The 16,758-nt window shown below is 59.3% G+C and overlaps 2 protein-coding genes across 9 annotated transcripts in view; one reads left to right on the top strand and one right to left on the bottom strand.

Moving 5' to 3' along the window:
• Nucleotides 1-1,219: 1,219 nt before the first annotated feature.
• FUZ (fuzzy planar cell polarity protein) lies at nt 1,220-6,430 on the top strand. 4 transcript variants are annotated; one of them, XM_082367648.1, is made up of 12 exons: nt 1,221-1,360; nt 1,508-1,541; nt 1,801-1,922; nt 2,201-2,285; nt 2,507-2,575; nt 2,801-2,905; nt 3,734-3,931; nt 4,078-4,173; nt 4,524-4,630; nt 4,706-4,770; nt 4,852-4,926; nt 5,934-6,430. In XM_082367648.1, the coding sequence occupies exons 1-12, from the start codon at nt 1,278-1,280 to the stop codon at nt 6,158-6,160; spliced, it is 1,266 nt and encodes a 421-aa protein (XP_082223774.1). In that variant the 5' UTR covers nt 1,221-1,277; the 3' UTR covers nt 6,161-6,430. The 4 variants fall into 4 exon arrangements, with proteins under 4 accessions (XP_082223775.1, XP_082223776.1, XP_082223774.1 ...); XM_082367649.1 differs by lacking the exon at nt 2,507-2,575 and having other exon boundaries at nt 1,220-1,360; XM_082367650.1 differs by lacking the exon at nt 4,078-4,173 and having other exon boundaries at nt 1,220-1,360.
• The window catches only part of AP2A1 (adaptor related protein complex 2 subunit alpha 1), a 36,721-nt gene continuing 26,164 nt past the window's right edge, over nt 6,202-16,758 (bottom strand). The window contains exons 7-24 of one of the 5 annotated variants that reach the window (XM_082367599.1): nt 16,170-16,278; nt 12,969-13,119; nt 12,317-12,485; nt 12,027-12,164; nt 11,706-11,888; nt 11,164-11,261; nt 10,784-11,015; nt 10,500-10,667; nt 10,253-10,416; nt 9,868-9,933; nt 9,467-9,523; nt 9,279-9,361; nt 9,085-9,176; nt 7,749-7,870; nt 7,544-7,660; nt 7,381-7,450; nt 7,015-7,149; nt 6,202-6,643 (exon numbers count right to left, since the gene is read on the bottom strand). In XM_082367599.1, coding sequence (XP_082223725.1) covers nt 6,566-6,643; nt 7,015-7,149; nt 7,381-7,450; nt 7,544-7,660; nt 7,749-7,870; nt 9,085-9,176; nt 9,279-9,361; nt 9,467-9,523; nt 9,868-9,933; nt 10,253-10,416; nt 10,500-10,667; nt 10,784-11,015; nt 11,164-11,261; nt 11,706-11,888; nt 12,027-12,164; nt 12,317-12,485; nt 12,969-13,119; nt 16,170-16,278 — 2,232 coding nt within the window. In that variant the 3' untranslated portion in view covers nt 6,202-6,565. Of the gene's footprint in view, nt 6,644-7,014; nt 7,150-7,380; nt 7,451-7,543; nt 7,661-7,748; nt 7,871-7,911; nt 9,177-9,278; nt 9,362-9,466; nt 9,524-9,867; nt 9,934-10,252; nt 10,417-10,499; nt 10,668-10,783; nt 11,016-11,163; nt 11,262-11,705; nt 11,889-12,026; nt 12,165-12,316; nt 12,486-12,968; nt 13,120-16,169; nt 16,279-16,758 lie in introns of those variants that run through there. The other 4 variants (XM_082367600.1, XM_082367596.1, XM_082367597.1 and 1 more) reach the window with 4 other exon arrangements.

The raw sequence follows: 16,758 nt of genomic DNA, 5'->3' as shown, positions 1-16,758 counted from the left end.
TGGATTTGAGGATGCGGGGAGGGGGAAGGGTAAGCTGGGACGAAGTGACAGAGTAACACTGACATATATACACTACCAAATGTAAAATAGATAGCTAGTGGGAAGCAGCTGCATAGTACAGGGAGATCAGCTCGGTGCTTTACGACCACCTAGAGGGGTGGGATAAGGAGGGTGGGAGGGAGGCGCAAGAGGGAGGGGATATGGGGATGTAGCTATGCATGTAGCTGATTCACTTCGTTATACAGCAGAAACTAACACAACATTGTAAAGCAATTATACTCCAATAAAGATGTTAAAAAAAAAAGAGAAAAGATCTAGCTGACTAAATTGATAACTTAATGAAGATTTACTTCATCACTTTAAACACACAGAGGTGAGAACCTAACGCATGTCAGCATAGGATAGGCTAAATCTATTTTGTTACATCCATAATATAGGTTAGAATAGGACATTTAAAAAAGACGAAGTGTACTTATACGGTTTCATGAGAAAAAGAAAGTTTGAAAACAACATTAACACAATAATCATACTTGTGAAAACGTGAATATTCTGTTAAACGGTAAAGCTTTTATTTTAGGGAAAGGATTTTGGGAGGAGTATTTTCACATTCTGCACAATACACTATCATGTATAAATTCATTACAAATAATATTATTTTCCGATTCTGGAAAATAAAGGATTTCATCTTTCTTTTTCTAACAGCAAAAACAACCATGCCATTTGTGCGTTACTAGGCAACGCTCGCCGGACCAAACCATCCTCGAGGGTGAGGGGAGAGATTTTGCTCTAAGGAAGTGCTCGGGATTCGTCATGCGGCCATCTTTGAGAGGGGCACAGCTGTTTCCAGCTTTAGAAGGGAACTAGGACTGAATGGCGGTTGCTAGGCAACGCCTAGGCGCTGTCGCCATCGTTGAGCGTGGCATAGTGTTTGCCACTACAAAACGGAAAGCCAAGCCAAAGCGGTTGCTAGGCAACACCCCGGCACCGTCGCCATCTTTGAGTGTGGCACGACTCTTTCTCAATTTAGAATGTGAAACGTACTAGTTTACGTGATGGTTACTAGGCAACGCCTTGGCGCAGTCACTACCTTCAAGTCGGGCTCTTAATTCTCTTAGTTAAATAGAGTCAAACCGCTTCAAGGAGCGACTAGGAAGCTTCGCAAATACAATTAGCCGCCATCTTTGTTAGGGGTATTGTGACTTCCGGCTGGGGCGGAAGAGAGCGTAACGGGGCTTGGGGGAGGTGCTGGAATAGGAGTTGATGGGGGTTTGAGTTGGATGAAGAAGGCGAGAATCCATTCCTCTTCCAGTCAGCTCCCCATCTCGCCCTCTGTCGGCTTCGGACCGCAGCCTGACTTAGTGTGACTACCGGCATGCTCCAAGGCGGGCATTGACTGTCCCCACGAAGGGACTGGGAAGCGGGGGTTCCAAATGGGGGAGGAGGGGACCGAAGGCACCGTACATCTGCTGTGCCTCGCGGCATCCAGCGGGGTCCCTCTGTTTTGCAGGAGCAGCCGTGGCGGCGCCCCTGCCCGCCAACAGGTGGGGCCCCGGGCGCCTGGATCTCCGAAATAGAAGGGGTTTAGATGCTTGGACTCTGGGTCTTCAAGGGAGTAGGGGCTGGGGAAGTTTCAGAATTGGGTTTGGAGGGTCAAGGGTGCAATTGACCAGTGATCCTGGTTCCCCGAAGAGGAGGGGCCAGGAGATCTAGAGAGAGGAGGGGGTTGGGGACCTGAGTCATTTGTTCCCATAGAGGACGGGATTTGGGGGCTCCTGTCTAAAGTCCCCAATCTTTCCCCAGCTCCCATTCTCTGTCATCGGCTCCCTCAATGGCGTCCACATGTTTGGGCAGAATCTCGAGGTGCAGCTGAGCTCTGCGAAGACGGAGGACACAACCGTGGTGTGGAAGAGCTTCCACGACAGGTCTCCAAGGGTAGCTTGGGGGCAGGGCCAGGGTGATAGCCCCTGTTGAAGATGACCCCGAGGCCATCCAGGTCTCCAACGTCAGCTGTTTACCTGGCTGTGGGATCTTTGACAAGTCAGTTACCCTCTCTGATCCCTGAGTTTCTCTGAATGAAAAGCGGGTTGTGCTCGGGCATGGATGTAGCTGGCATCCAGGATCAAGGGCAGACCCTACTCTCCTCCCTGCCTTGTTTCCTTGGCCTGGACTCATTCTTCCTTCTCACCTTCCTTTCTCACAGCATCACCCTCATTGTTCTGTCATCTGAGGAGGGCACCTCGGAGCTGAGGCTGGAGAGACTACTCCAGATGGTGTTTGGGGCCATGGTGAGACTCCCCAACCCTCTTTTCCAATCCCAGGAGTCTGAACTCTCAGCATCCTTCTCCCTCAGGACCCAGAAATCCTGGAGCTCAGTCCCTCCTGCCTTGGACTAAGGAGTCCAGATCCCCAGTTTCCTCCTCCTGCAGACACAGGAGTCTGAGTCCCAGCCCCTCCTGTCTTATAACCAGTTATCCAGGTCCCCTGCTCGTCTATATGGTTCTTCTAGGTTCTTCTTGTGGGACTTGAAGAGCTGACCAATATCCGCAACGTAGAGAGACTGAAGAAGGAGCTGAGGGTGAGGCTGCAGGACGTGAGGATGGGAAGTTAGGATACCTGGTTACTGATATTTGGGAACTACAGTTCCCAGAAGCCCCTGGGGCAGCCTAACCCAGTGGGTTCAGGGGGCAGCTTGGTTGTATGACACCCCTCAGCAAGGCCCAGTAGGGCCAGTTTTCTGAGGAGGAGGCAGCAGATCTGGGTACCACCTGGGTCCTAGGCTTCTTCATTTTCCCTCTGCTAGGCCAGTTACCGCCTCATCGACAGCTTCCTTGGGGACTCAGAGCTCATCGGGGACCTGACCCAGTGTGTGGACTGTGTGGTTCCTCCAGAGGGGTCCCTGCTGCAGGTATTGGGAACGCCTTGTAAACTCTTAGAACTGTCCCTCTGGCCCTGGCTCAGTCCGCATCCTCTTACCCTTGGACCATTGCGTCAACCTCTTCCTATCCTTTTGGCTTCTAGTCCAACACCCCCCCTCCCTTGACCCCGGAAGGATCTTTCTACACCGAGAGCTGCCCCTGCCCCTCCCCTGGTCACGGCCCTCCCGTGGCTTTCCATCACCCCCAGGACAAGGTCTCAGCCCCTCAGCCTGGTGTTGAGGACCTGAGGAATCTGAGCCCGCCAGCCTGCTCGCCCTAATCTCTACTAACTCCACAGTCCACCCTCTCCCAGCTGCCTCATGAGTCTCGCAAATCCGCACAACTTCCCAGCTTCCCTGCCCTGGCACATCCTGTTCCTTCTGCCTCGGGGATCTCTATCTCCCCTTCCTTAAATATTGCTCTGGATTCATCTGGCATGGCTTGCCTCCCAGCATTGTGACTCTCGGCAGGTGACTTGACCTCTCTGAGCTTCAGTAGGTTGTAGATTGCGACTACCTGGCATATAATAACAACGCGATAAACCATAGCTGCTGCTGTTACAAGTATTAGCTTCAGTAGGACGTGTCAGGCTATGTAGCAATCACCCTACCTGTTTAATTTCACACTGTGACTTCGGATGGTACCTGCATGTGAAGATGAAGGAACTCAGGCCCAGGGAGGGTGAGACACATGAGCATGGCCACCAGGCAAGCTTTGAATTGTATGGCCGTCTCTTCCCACCCCTTACGCACCTGGGAAGTCACTGTCGGCCCTGCTCAGGTCTCCTGACTCGCAGCCGGCCTGCCTCCCTTACCCAGGAAGCCCTCTCTGGGTTCGCGGAGGCTGCGGGCACGGCCTTCGTCAGCCTGGTCGTGTCGGGCCGGGTGGTGGCAGCGACAGAGAGCTGGTGGCGACTGGGGATGCCGGAAGCCGTGCTGCTCCCCTGGCTGGTGGGATCCCTGCCGCCGCAGGCCGCTCGCGACTACCCGGTGTACCTGCCTCACGGGAGTCCCACGGTGAGTGAGTGGATGGGGCGGGCAGGGGGAAGGTGGGGGCGGGGAGGAGCGCGCAAGGGGTGGGACCTGGAGGCTGTCTGGAGGAGGCGGGGCTTGCGATGAGAAGGGGAGGAGCTCCGGCCAGCCCACCCTGCGGGCTGCCTCAGGTGCCGCACCGGCTTCTGACCCTGACGCTCCTGCCGGGCTTGGAGCTGTGTCTGCTCTGCGGGCCGCGCCCTCCCCTCAGCCAGCTGGATGCACAGGTGAATCTGGGCTACGTCCCGCTCTTCCCCTATTTCACCTGCTACCCGCGAGCCCCGGCCCTTCTCTGAGCACCCTGACCCGCGAGTGCGCTCTTTACGCTTGACTCGCCCTTGGCCCCGCCCCCGCCCCTTAGGCCCCGCCCCCTTCGGACTGTGCTCCTATCACCGTCCCCCCAGCTCGGCCCCTCTTTCCCTCTTACAGCATCCTTCCAGGCCTCGCCCCTTCCACGGTCCCCTCTGCCCTCTGCCCTTGTGGTCTCCTCCCCTGCTCTAGCCAAACCGCCTTCTCTTGGTATCCCCCCGACCTCACCCACCGGCCCCGCCTCTCTCGCTGACCACGCCCCCTGCAGCTTCTGGAGCGCTGGTGGCAGCCACTGCGGGACCCGCTGCGGGCCTGCCTGCCGCTGGGATCCCGAGCGCTGCCCGCGGGCTTCCCCCTGCACACGGACATCCTCGGGTAGGGCTCAGACGGGGGAGTGGGTTGGGGGTCCTCATCCCCTCTTTTCTGGCCGTGACACCTCTTTTCCCACAGGCTGCTGCTCCTCCACCTGGAACTGAAACGTTGCCTCTTCACGGTGGAGCCCTCGGGGGATAAAGGTGACTGAGAGGAGGGCGGGGCCGGGAGGGGCGTGGGCTGGGGAGGGGCTCTCTGTTACCCTGTCCCTCTTCCCCCTTCAGAACCGTCTTCTGAGCAGCGTCGGCGCCTCTTCCGCTCCTTCTACACCCTGGTCACCGCCACGCACTTTGCACCAGGTCAGCGGCGGGCACAGCGCCCCGTTTGCACAGGCTGGGACACTGAGTCCCAGCTCTCACAAGGTGGTGGTGGGGAAACTGGTAGGAGAAGCCAGCTGTGAAGTGGGCGTGGCTGTCTGTGAGGACTGGGCAGTGCACACTGACAGGAAGGCAAGGGAGGGGCAGGGAGGTCCCAATCTGCAGGTTTCAGGACCTCCTGGCTAATCCTAATAGTTAACACTGAGGCCTCATGTCCTGCAAAGTGCTTTTCTGTGTACTGACTCACTTCATCCTCATAGGTGAGGGCTATCTCCTGTTATGTCATCATTCCCATATTATGGATGAGGAAACAGGCTCAGCTAATAAGCAGCAGAGCCACGATTCAGCCAGGCAAGCCTGGCTCCCACATCCACACACTCCTGCTCTAGTGCTGCAAGTACACGCTTTGCCGATAGTCTTGGGTGGAGGAGGGGTGGTAGATTCCACAGAGCCCAGGTCCGGAAGGAAAAGTTGTCATATACGACCTGTAAGGCCCAGAGAGACAAAGGAAGGGACCTAGAGTGACACTACCACACCAGCGAAGACTCTGATGAATGTAACAAAATGGTAAAAAGCTCCACCTGGAAGGGGCAGATGACTGTCCCTTCCTAGCTATGCGACTCCACCTCCCAACCTGCCTCCCACCTGTAAGTGGGGCAGGGCCCTCAGCAGGGTTACGGGAGGTCTTCCCTGGAGCCCAGCGCCCGGCACCTGGGAAACATCTCCTGCGTGTTTATGATCTGTATTGCTAAGCAGATTACCTAGGGCTGCACACGCAGTGTCCCCAGGAAAGTGGGGGACTGAGGCTGGGTGGGAAGAGGGGGAGAAAGTCCGTGATCTTCTCAGGTCCTGACAGCTGGCTGGAGCTGTAAGGCTCTCCTCTGTCAGGAGTCAAACTTAGGCCCAGGATGGGGGGTGGCTCCCGGAGGTCGGCATCCTAGTTGTCCAGGCCCCACTGGTCACCTCGGCCCTCCCTGTCCTTCCTTCAGAGCCGGGGCAGCCAGAGGAGAAGGCGGAGGAGGTGGTCCATCGGGCCCAGGTACCGAGAGCCTGCTACCTGGTGTTGGGGGCTGAGGAGCCAGGCACAGGATGGCGACTGGTGGCCCTGCAGTTGGGGCCACGGCGGTTGCTGCTGCTGCTGTCTGCTCAGAGCCCCACGCATGGGCTGCGGGGCCTAGCCACCCACACTCTGCATGCCCTCACCCCACTCCTCTGACCGCTGGGCGTGAGCGCCAGAGACAGACAAGGACATGGGGCTGTTAGCGTCTCTCTGTTTATTCGCTCACAATAATACACAGCCCCTGGACAGGGAGGGGGCAGGAGGGGCTACGACAGGGTGGGGTGGGAGGGGAGGAGGTTCCCACTTCCCTGGCCCCTCTCCCCTCTGTGCTTCGGGGGGGAAAGGGAGGGAGGGGGCTCCCCCTTACCCCCCAGAATGTAAACAGCAGCAGATGAACAAAAATAAAAATACAAAAGGCTGGAGAAAGGTCCTAGGCACCCCTCGACCCCGGGGTCTTCCCTGTCACCAGCGGAGGTCCCCTCGCTGCCCCATCCACCACGGCTGCCTCAGTCCTGGCGGCTGCCCAGTGCCGGCCACATCCCCGGGGGCAGAGTCCAGGGCTCAGAACTGCTGGGCCAGCAGCTCACACAGGTGACGGGAGACAGGCTCCTTGCTGGTGCGCAGGGTCAGCCGGTACATCTGGGGGGACACGGGGACTCAGGGAGGAGGCACAGAGGATGGCGAGCCCGGGGGATACAGGGCAGATAAATGATGAGAGGAGAGAAAAAGGATCAAGGGATCAGAAAGGTGATAGAAGGGACAGGGGAGACAGAGGTAAAGGATGGAAGATAAAAAAGAGGCCACAAAGGGTGGAAGGGATATGGAGAGATGAAAATCAGGGAGGAAAAGGGAGAGGAAGACCAGAGGATGGAGAGACAGGAGGGAGACAGGAGAGGGAGGAGACAGGGACACAGAGCAGAGGCACGTGATTAAAAGAACACAGTGAGGCAGGAGGGGGCCGGGTGCAGAGAATGCACACAAAGCAGGGAGCCTCGCAGACCACCACTCACCTGAGCCTGGGCATTGGGCTCCAGCCGGAGCAGACAGCCCACCTGCAGGGCTTTAGTCTGGATGATTCCAGCCCCCACGAAGTTCTCTGGGTTGGGGTCCACATTGTCCAGGAGAGCAGAGCCAAACCCCAGGAGCTGAGGAGGAAGGGGGGTAGCCGTCAGAGGGTGCCCGATCTCTGTTAACTCCCAGACAGTGGCACACCAGTTCCCCCAAACCCTTTGGAGTGGAAATTGGCCCCACTTTACAGATGGGAAAACAGAGGCTCAGAAGTTGAGCAGCCACTGCTCCCCAAATCCCAGAGTTGGAGAGAGAGGCAGGGCTGGGAAACTAGCCCCGGTGCCTCTCCTGTCTAGCCTGTCTCTCACCTTGGCCTTAGTGACTTCCGCGTCCATGGGGTGGTTGGCTTTGAAGATTTTCTGCGCCTCCTGTTGGGGGCTGGGGGCCGGGAAAGGTTCAAGTCAGGGATCTGGAAGCCCCAGCCCCGCCCACCCTGAGGGCGGCTTTGGCTCCGGCCCCCCCGCGGCTCACAGGCTCAGCTGCTTCCAACGCTGGAAGAAGTCCTGGGCCGCCATCTCCGTCGGCTGGAAGAACTTGTTGATGGTCACCGGGAGCTTCAGGGTGAGGGATTGGGGGGCGCCCCCGTACCTGGCGGGAGAGGAGGGAGGGCTCTGTCAGACCACACCCTCGCCCCGGAATCCCCGCCCACCCGGCAGCGCCCCGCCTCCTGACTCACCGGAAGCGCACGGACAGGAGCGGGGGCGTCAGGAAGTCCCGCAGACACTCGATGTTGAGCACCTGCTGTACCTGCGCCCCACCGTCCACCTGCGAGGCCACCCGCTTGGTCTGCACGGCCAGCTGTGCCCGCTCGTGGTCAAGGAAGCCAGAAACAGGAGCGACCCGTGGTGGGAGGGGTGGTGATGGGGAAGGGACTTGACCATCATCACCTGATGGTTCAGAACTTTCCTGGAACCCCAGCCTGCCGGCCCTTCAGGGACCCGGCGCTGCCGTCCAGGGCTCATCGTACATGGCCTAGCTCCAAAGTCCCTCCTAAGCCAAACCTCTGACCTAGGTGCCTCCTCTAGCCTTCCATAGTGGGCTCAGCCACCTCCATTACGGTACAGGTCACACCGTGGCTCTGAAGGCTGACCTGGGTTTGAATCCCAGCTCTTAGCACCTCGGTGACTATGGGCAAGTCACTTAACCTCTCTTAGCCTCATCCAGCACAAGTGCTCTCATCCAGCACAAGTACTTGTCAGTGTGTGTGGCACAAGGTAGGTTCACCAAAATGGTGGGAGTTAGTGTTGTCACCATCTACCTTTGTGTCAACAACCCATTGGCAAGGACGGGGTCTTATGTCTCTCTCCCCCGGGCCCTGCCCAGCACAGAGCTGAGCCTACAGGAGGCCTCTGGAAATGTTGAATGAACCAAAGAACTGAAAAGGTCATCAGGTTTTGGGATCTAACCGCTCTAATTTCCAAGTTGTGCAAACTGAGGCCCAGAGAAGGGGGACAGGGGACTGACGACACTGCTCAAGCAGTTCCTTTATGCCAGCCACCCTTCCAGGGTCTTCGAACCAAACTGATCTTCAAAACAAGCCTGTGAAAAGGAGGAGGAGGATCTACACTTCACAGAAGGGATAGCAAGGCTCAGAGAGGCCAAGTGACTGGCCCAGGTCACACAGGAGAAGGCCGTGGTTGGCAACAAGACCCCCAGGCCTGGCTTTCAGGGGCAGGAGGCACTGGGATCATGGGTGTGGAGCCCGATGGAGGACGAGGTCAGGACACGGGAGGGGCCTGACAGGGACCAACTGAGGCCCAGAGCAGCTGTGATTCCAGAAGTAACACCTCCTGCATCCCTATCACCTGTCACTGTCATCTCCCGTCCTGTTAAAGAGGCCCACCCCATCTTACAGATGACACTAAATCTCAGAGAAGTACCATGGGCTCAGGCTTCCAAGTAAGAGGGCCAAACAGGGGTCTGGACCTGGGTCCATCTCCTTCCCAGCTGCCAGGAAGGTGGACCTGGAGGGGCGGGGCTGGAGCCAGGGGGCTGAGCCAGGCCGACAGGATATGAGTGTGGAGATCTCCAGGGTGGACCACGGTGGGAGAGAAGTTCTGGAACTGCACTGAAGTCTTGTTGCCATAGAAGAGATACATGCGGCCTGTGGAGGATGAGGAGAGGTAGGGCTCCATCTGAGTTCCTTCCACGCCCTCCCGAAGCCAAGATCTCCCCGAGACTTCACCCCATCGCCCCCTGGACGCACCCAAGTTCTGCCGGAACTCTGACTTGACTCCAATCTGCAGCAGCTGGTTCTCAAACAGGACCCCGTTGTTCCTGCACACGAACCTGGGTGGGGGCGGTGGGAGCTCAAGATGACGGGTGCCCGCCTGGCTCCTGCTCTGTGCTTCCCACTTGTCCCCACTGCCCTCCCCAACCTCACCCACGACTCACTTATTCAGCAGCTCATCGGCTTCTGGGATGGGCGGGCCAATGTCCTCAGGACCTGGGCTGCAGGTGGGAAAGGAGAGAGATGGGAAGGGGCTTGGGGGGCTAGAGGTAAAGGCCCAGAGCTAGTGGTGGGAGATTGCAAGCCCTGAAGGAACAGAAGCCCAGAATCCATATACCCAGATTCCCCAAAGAGCCCCAGAATCAGACTGGCAATTGCCTCTAGTGGGAATAGGACCCTGGCAGGTACCGTCAGCACCCCCCTACCCTGTATCAGACGGCCCTGATTTTCACTCCCTTCCAATTCCTTGCAGCTCATCAGGAGAGCTTGATGAGAGCTCCCAGTCCCCTAACCCTCCCTGGGGACACGGGAGTCTGCCCCCCAACCCCCTGAGGCCACCCCTTACTCAGCAGCTGGAGCTGGGTCAGCCAGCAAAGCCATGGGGCTCTCAGGGGCAGGCGGCTCCAGCTCGCTGGGCCATCCAATCCCAGAGCAGACAAGAGAAGACAGGCGTGGCAGGCAGCCAATCCCAGAGAGGCAGCAAGAGGGCGAAGAGAGAGGGAGGGGGGAGGAGGGAAGGAGAGAAGGAAGAGCAGGCTGAGACATGGTGATGGGAAAGGACAACACAGGGTGGCCAGGGTCAGCCGAGAGTCCAGAGTGGCCCAGAGGGAGGCAGGAGGCCGGGGGAGGCGGCAGCCAGGGCGGACAGAGGCTCAGGGACAGGGAGGGAGGGGGGAGTTGGGAGAGGGCAGATGGAAAGGGGGCAGCCCTGGGCCCAAGGCGGGCGGTACCTGAGGAAGGCCTCCTCGGGGGTGGGCCCCAGGCTAGGCTGGGCGGCCGGGCCATCGGAGAATACGTCCACCAGGAGGTTGCCCGCACCCGAGGGAGCTGGGGGTGCCGCTGGGGGAGGGGCTGCCCGCAGCCCCAGGAGGTCGGCGGAGGGTGAGGGCGTGGACTGCAGGGAATGCAGGCACAGGTGAGAAGAGAGGACGGGCGTGGCGGGGCCCCGCCCCCGCAGCCCAGCCCCACGGGACTCACCACGGTGCTGGGGGTGGGCTCCACGCCCCCATTGATGTCATGGCTGCTGGGCTCCCTCCGGCCGTCATCCAGGGCACTGCCGGCCCCCGGCCCTTTCTTGCGTTTCAGCTTGGCCAGGATGGACGACTCGCGCTCGGGGAAGGGTGGCATCTCCTCCAGCACCGTGGCCTGCGGGGTCGGGGTGGGGGGGTTGGGGGGGCAGGAGCAGGTCAGGGACGGGCGTCCCGGGGAGGAGGAGGGGACAGAGGTGCAGAGGAGGGGCGCGTGGGGGCTGGGGCTCTGACCAGAACGTCCGTGCTGGCCACCGAGCTAAGGGTGAGGTACTCGACGGCGCGCTGCTGCAGCTCCACATCGGCGTTACGCAGCTGGGAGCCGGCCCGCAGGACACCCTGGATGGTGGCCTTGGTCTCCGGGAAGAGGTTGATGAACTTGATGTAGGTGGACAGCAGCAGGGCCCGGGTGGCCACGCTGCACAGGTGGAACTTGGAGTGCAGCAGGGAGAACTGCACCGGGGGGCTGCAGGGGGCGGAGCCGGGGGTGCGCGTCAGCAGGTGGCCAGCTCCACCACCCTCTCCCAGAAGCCCCCACGAGAGGTGCCGCCTCCCTCAGAGGGACCTTTCCCGGGATCGCAGGCGGACCCCAGGGTGTGCGTTCACCCCCTCACCTGGAGCGAGGGTCCCCAGCAATCAGGTTCCCAAACTCCCCAAGGATGTAGCCGCCAACTTTCACCATGTTCTCATGGCAGGCGGGGGCCTGGAGCGCCTGGGGGGCGGGGACAGCGGTGAGTGGCACCATCCTGACTCAGGAGCGCTCAGCATGTGCCAGGCGCAGCGCTGAGCCCTCGACTCCTATTAACTGCAGAAGCCTCGTGACTCTGCCGTGCGTGGGTTTATAGATGGGGAAAGTGAGGCACAGAGCAGTTAAGTGACTGGCCGGAGCTCACACAGGGAGTAAAACGGGGCAGAATGGGCCCTCTTTGCTGGGGCAGAGGGAGTGAGGAACTGCCGGGACCTGGGGACGGGGGGCTACACGCTAGGCACCCCACGCCCTGCTGACCCTCATACATATGAGCCCGTGGAGGCCCCAGGAGGCCAAGGCCCCTCTGAGGAGGAGGAAGCAGCATGGAGGCCCGGGCCGTCTGGCCCACCGCCCCAGCTGTCCTTGCTCTGCCTTGCCCCTCTGTGGGGGTGAGACGGGGGCGCTGACCTCGAAGACGGTCTTGGCAGCGTAGCCCTGGACGTCGTCACGGTTGGTGACAATCTGTAGCACGCGGTACCACACCTCCTCGCTCACGTAGTCGCCCGCGATGCGGATGAGGTTGAGGATGGTGTCCACGTACCAGCTGTAATCCACGGCGTACTTCTCCGCCAGGATGGCCACCTTCAGGACCTGCCAGCCAGGAGGGAGGTCGGGCGTGCGAGTGTGCCCACGGCGGGGAGGCGGGGTGTGGACTCACCCCATCTGGGCTCAGCGCAGCCCGATCTGGAGACCCAGGAGTCTGGGCGTCCTGCCCCTGCCAGGACTCACGATCTCTTCGCGGATGGCGTAGTCGGCCGTCTCCAGGTACCGCAGCATCTCTGACACAATCTGCTTGGCGTTGCTCCGGTCGCACATGGCATAGAGGAGGTCGGCCGCCCGCTGTCGCACGCTGACGTCCCGCTCCGTCTGAGGGAGGAGAGCAGGCAGGGTGTGTTCTAGGCTCCCTCCTGGCATGGCCCGGCCACCCCAGGGCCTCTGACCCCCCGAGCCTCTCTGAGGGAGCAGAGGAGACACAGGCCAGGTCAGTGTGGCCGGGGGCAGGCTCCCAAAGGTCACACCTTGAGGGCGTTGATGACGGTGTCAATGTGGGTCTTGACCGCCTCGTGGGAGAACTCGGAGCTGGCCAGCGTGCACATGCTCTCCAGGGCCAGGTAGCGCAGGTTGGTCTCCCGGTGCTGCAGGAACTGGCCCAGCTGGTTACAGGCCCGGACCAGGAGGTTGGGCTCACTGCCGGCAAAAGAGGAAGAGACCGGGGTGGGGGCAGGGAAGACACCCAGATGACATGAGGAGATGGAGGACCAGGCCTCAGCTGATCCAGCTCACATCCGCCTCAGGATCCAGCTCTTAACTCCTGCCCTCTGTCCCAGTCATGACCACTCCCGGGGACCCAGACACCTGGGCATCCGGCCCAAATACAGATATTTGGGAATTCTGCCCCTCAAGAGGGGCCCAGTGCCAATCTGGCAGGGCAGCGTTTCACACTTCCATCATCCTCCTAGCTAGAAGTCACATTCCCAGGCCCCCTCCCCTAGGACCCAGGAACCCAGGCCCCCAGCCCCTCCTCCCTCAGACCCAGCATCCGGGCCCCAGGCCCCTCCTCCCTCAGGCCCAGGAGTCAGCCCCTGGCCCCCTCCTCTCTCAGACCCAGGAATCCAGGCCCTCAGCCCTCCTTTCCCAGGCCAGGCTCCCTGCCCCCCAGCAGGCAGGCACCTGTCATAGTGGATGATGAGACTGATGGTCTCGAAGAGGATGGCATTCTTGGCGTTGGAGTGCTGGACCTTCTTGGACTTGGGCGGCTCCTGGGCCTTGTTGAGCACGGTCTCCAGACACTCCACCAGCCGCCCCTTCACGGCCGCGTCCTCTGGGAAACCAGAGGGCACGCCCTGGGCTGAGCTCTCTGCCGGCCCGGCCCGCGTGCCAGGGGCAGGGGCCACGCCATGGCTCCCATCCTCCAGAGGAAGAGTGCGGGCCCTGCAGCTTCAGGCTGGGGCCTCTACTCCCCCAAGTCCTTCCTGGGTCCCCAGGTGACCAGGGGAGGCTGACAGAGGACATGACTCCAGACCTGAGCTCTCGTCCTGCTCTGTTCTAACTCCGCTGGTCCAGAGGCTCCACCCTTGGGAGCCCCTGTTTCCCCTTCCGCAGCACGCATGCACTTTAGGAGTCTCACAGAGCAAAGAAAGCTGTAGGAACCTTCCCCAGAGACACCCCCAAACCCGGCTCTTCCCAAGGAGGGGTCTGAGTGCCTGAGACAGGTGCCAGCTAGGAGCTCACACAAACCCCGGGAACTGCCATTCCCTCACCTGTGAGGCAACTCCAAGTGGACAGAACAACTGTCAAGTGTTCTGGCAAAGAATGTTGTACCCAAATCTATCGGGAAATTCACGAGATAGAGAACCAGCTAAAGGACACAGGCAGCGATCAGCCAAATCCAAAACATGGGACACACCGCAACCCAAAACTCTCCCGTTTCTTCAAAAACTGGGAGTGGGGGTGGGACTATTCCAGATGGAAAAAAAAAAATGACAAAGACGTAATCAGTTAATTTGTGGTCCTAGACTGTATTTTTTAAGCCATAAAAATATGCTATGGACAATTAGGGCAGTTTGCTGCCTGGGTAGCTGATGACCCCAAGGTTATTCTAAATCTTCTTAGGTGTGATAAGAGCATTGTGGTTTTGTAGTGTTCTTGATTGTAAGAAACGTTTGCGGAAATATCTTGGGGTGAGGGGGAGTGTTATGATGTCTGCCACTTTTTTTTTTTTAAATAAATTTATTTATTTTATGCATTTATTTTTGGCTGCGTTGGGTCTTTGTTGCTGCACGCGGGCTTTCTCTAGTTGCAGCAAGCGGGGGCTACTCTTCGTTGCAGTGACAGGCTTCTCATTGTGGTGGCTTCTCTTGTTGTGGAGCACGGGCTCTAGGTGCACGGGCTTCAGTAGTTGTGGCATGTGGGCTCAGTAGTGTGGCTCGCGGGCTCTAGAGCGCAGGCTCAGTAGTTGTGGCGCACGGGCTTAGTTGCTCCGCGGCCTGTGGGATCTTCCCAGACCAGGGCTCGAACCCGTGTCCCCTGCTTTGGCAGGAGGATTCTCAACCACTGCGCCACCAGGGACGTCCCTGCCACTTACTTTCAAGTAATTCAGCAACTGGGTGTCCGAGACAGTGAGGGAACAAGGGAGCAAATCCAGCAAAGTGGTAAAGCTCCGCTGAGTCTGGGTCGGGGGGCATCTGGGTGTGGTCATTTTACTGTTGTTCTCCCAAGTTATTCTTATGTCCAAAATTTTTCTTAACCAAAGGTTGCAGTGAAAGCCAGTGTCATGGAATGAAGGGGGAATTCTTCGAGATTAAAAGAGACTTATGGGACTTCCCTGGTGGCACAGTGGCTAGGACTCTGCGCTCCCAGTGCAGGGGGCCTGGTTTCGATCCCTGGTCAGGGAACTAGATCCCACACGCATGCCGCAACTAAGAGTTTGCATGCCACACCTAAGGAGCCCACTAGCTGCAACTAAGAAGCCCGCCTGCTGCAACTAGGGAGTCCACGTGCTGCCACTAAGGAGCCCGCCTGCTACAACTAAGACCTGGTGCAACTGAATAAAAAGAAACTTACTTGGAAATAAATTGGAGCAGCCCCTCCCTGCCCAGCACTGGGTGGGGGTGGGGTGGGGGAACGGCTGCAGTTCTCACAGGGCAGGGGATCAGAGTTGGTGAGGTGCTTGCCCAGGGCACACCCCAAAATTATGAGGCGGGGCTTCTAGATGCAAGAGGGCTTAGGTTCTAACTATGCCCTTCCTTACAGGATGAGAAAAGAGCCCCAGAGTGGGGACGAGGCTTCCCCAGGGCCTCATGACAAAATTCACCTCTGGCTTTCACCGGCTGGGATGGGCCTTGGGTGTCACCTACATCATACACTCCATTACAGTGTGTGCGTGCGTGCACGTGCACACACACACACACACACACACATACGCTCGCACCCAGCTGGCTGTGAAGATTTGGGGCTACACACCAGCTCCCTGGCCCCCAGCAGGTGCTTAGCACCCTGGCTGAATCGAAGGGCACTAGTTTATCAAGCACCTACTGTGTGCTGAGCACCTCAGCACTGGGTCCCTCAAAACTGCTCTGTGAGGTCAGACAGCCGAGGATACAGAAGCTCAGGGGGAGCCACGGCCCACGTGGTAGAGGGAAAGGGTTTAGAGCATAGATTCGGGAGTCAGGCTCTGCTCTTCCTTTGCTGCCCTGGAAAGGCAATGTCTTCTCTCCAAGCCTCAGTTGCCCGGTGTGTCTATTTCAGGGACAGCTGCCCCTCGCCAGCTCTGCTGGGGGCACCTGGACACCCCGGTGCAGTACCAGCTCACTGCAGTACCTCCGTCCACGCCGGTGGTCATGACCATGAGCAACGAGGGCAAGAAAACCCCTAGCAGAGCTATGCTAACTCCCACTGCATGGCCTGGAATCGCCCCTTGACCTGCTGGGTGACCTTGGGCAAGGCCCTCCCCTCTCCAAGCCCTGGTTTCCTCATCTGTAACAGATGAGATGACAGCCCCGACATTCCAGGGCTGGAGCATTCCAGGGCTGGAGCGTGAGTCTAGTTTTGCAGGGACCCAGGCCCACAGCAGGGGAGTCAACAAACAAGCGATCTGTCCCATTCTCTGTGCTGAGCCGGGAGGACGCCCTGCTCTCTGCTGCCCACCCTCCCCCAACCCGTCTCCAACAGCCTCATACAGCATTCTCATCCCGGGGCCTCCCAGCGTGGGCCCTGGGCTCAGCGCTGCCCCCACTGCAGCCTCGGAACAGGGGCTAGAGGCACCGGCCCAGCCTCAGAGGACTCCTGACACAGACCCCCAGCACCCGGCCCCCCTGCCTAGCCATGGGGTCGGAGGCCCCCAGACCCCAGCCCCGGTGGGCTCGGCAGTACCTGGCGGCGGGTAGCACTGCAGCAGCCGCAGGAGCTTCACCGAGAGCCAGGGCGCCGGGACGAAGTAGTAGGTGTAGTCCTGGAGGTCGGTGGAGGCCGAGGAGACGATCTGGGGGCAGAGGAGGCGGGTGAGGCATGGGTGGGGGGACGGGGAGGGGTGGCTGTGACGTGACAGTTTTATGGCGCAGAAACCTGAGGCTCAGGGAGGGTGGTGAGGAAGCCTCGGGCACACAGCGAGTGACGGGCTGGATCTGGGACTGGTCGGTTTTTCCACGTAAAGCTGGCGTTGGGTGGGCAGGAACTCTCGGCCAACCCGATCCCCTTCTGTGAAGGCGACTCCAACTCTGCGCCTCACAATGCCCTGGGCTGCCTTCACTAGCACCTGGACCCCACGGCTCCCTGGAGAGTGCTTCCTTGTGGCCCTCCCCCAACACCCGAAGCTACCCAGGGGCAGGAACTGGGTCTGACCCATTCCTGGGTCCCCGGGCCTACTACGAGGTCAGACACGAGAAGGGATCAGGGAAGAGGTGGGGGAATTAGTAAAAGAGCAGGCAACTTTTTTTCCTCACGGCAAACTCCTACGCCACCT

This window comes from Balaenoptera borealis (assembly GCF_965194805.1).
Source record: "Balaenoptera borealis genome assembly, chromosome: 19".
NCBI classification, from domain to species: Eukaryota; Metazoa; Chordata; class Mammalia; order Artiodactyla; family Balaenopteridae; genus Balaenoptera; species Balaenoptera borealis.
Note: the sequence above shows the minus strand (reverse complement) of the source record. Positions and strands in the feature narration are given on the sequence as shown.

Coding starts and splice junctions, on each gene's coding strand:
- FUZ (XM_082367648.1), top strand. CDS start 1,278: ATGAAGAAGGCGAGAATCCATTCCTCTTCCAGTCAGCTCCCCATCTCG. Junction 1,923..2,200: donor TGGAAGAGCTTCCACGACAG/GTCTCCAAGGGT, acceptor CCTTTCTCACAG/CATCACCCTCATTGTTCTGT. Junction 4,771..4,851: donor GGAGCCCTCGGGGGATAAAG/GTGACTGAGAGG, acceptor TTCCCCCTTCAG/AACCGTCTTCTGAGCAGCGT.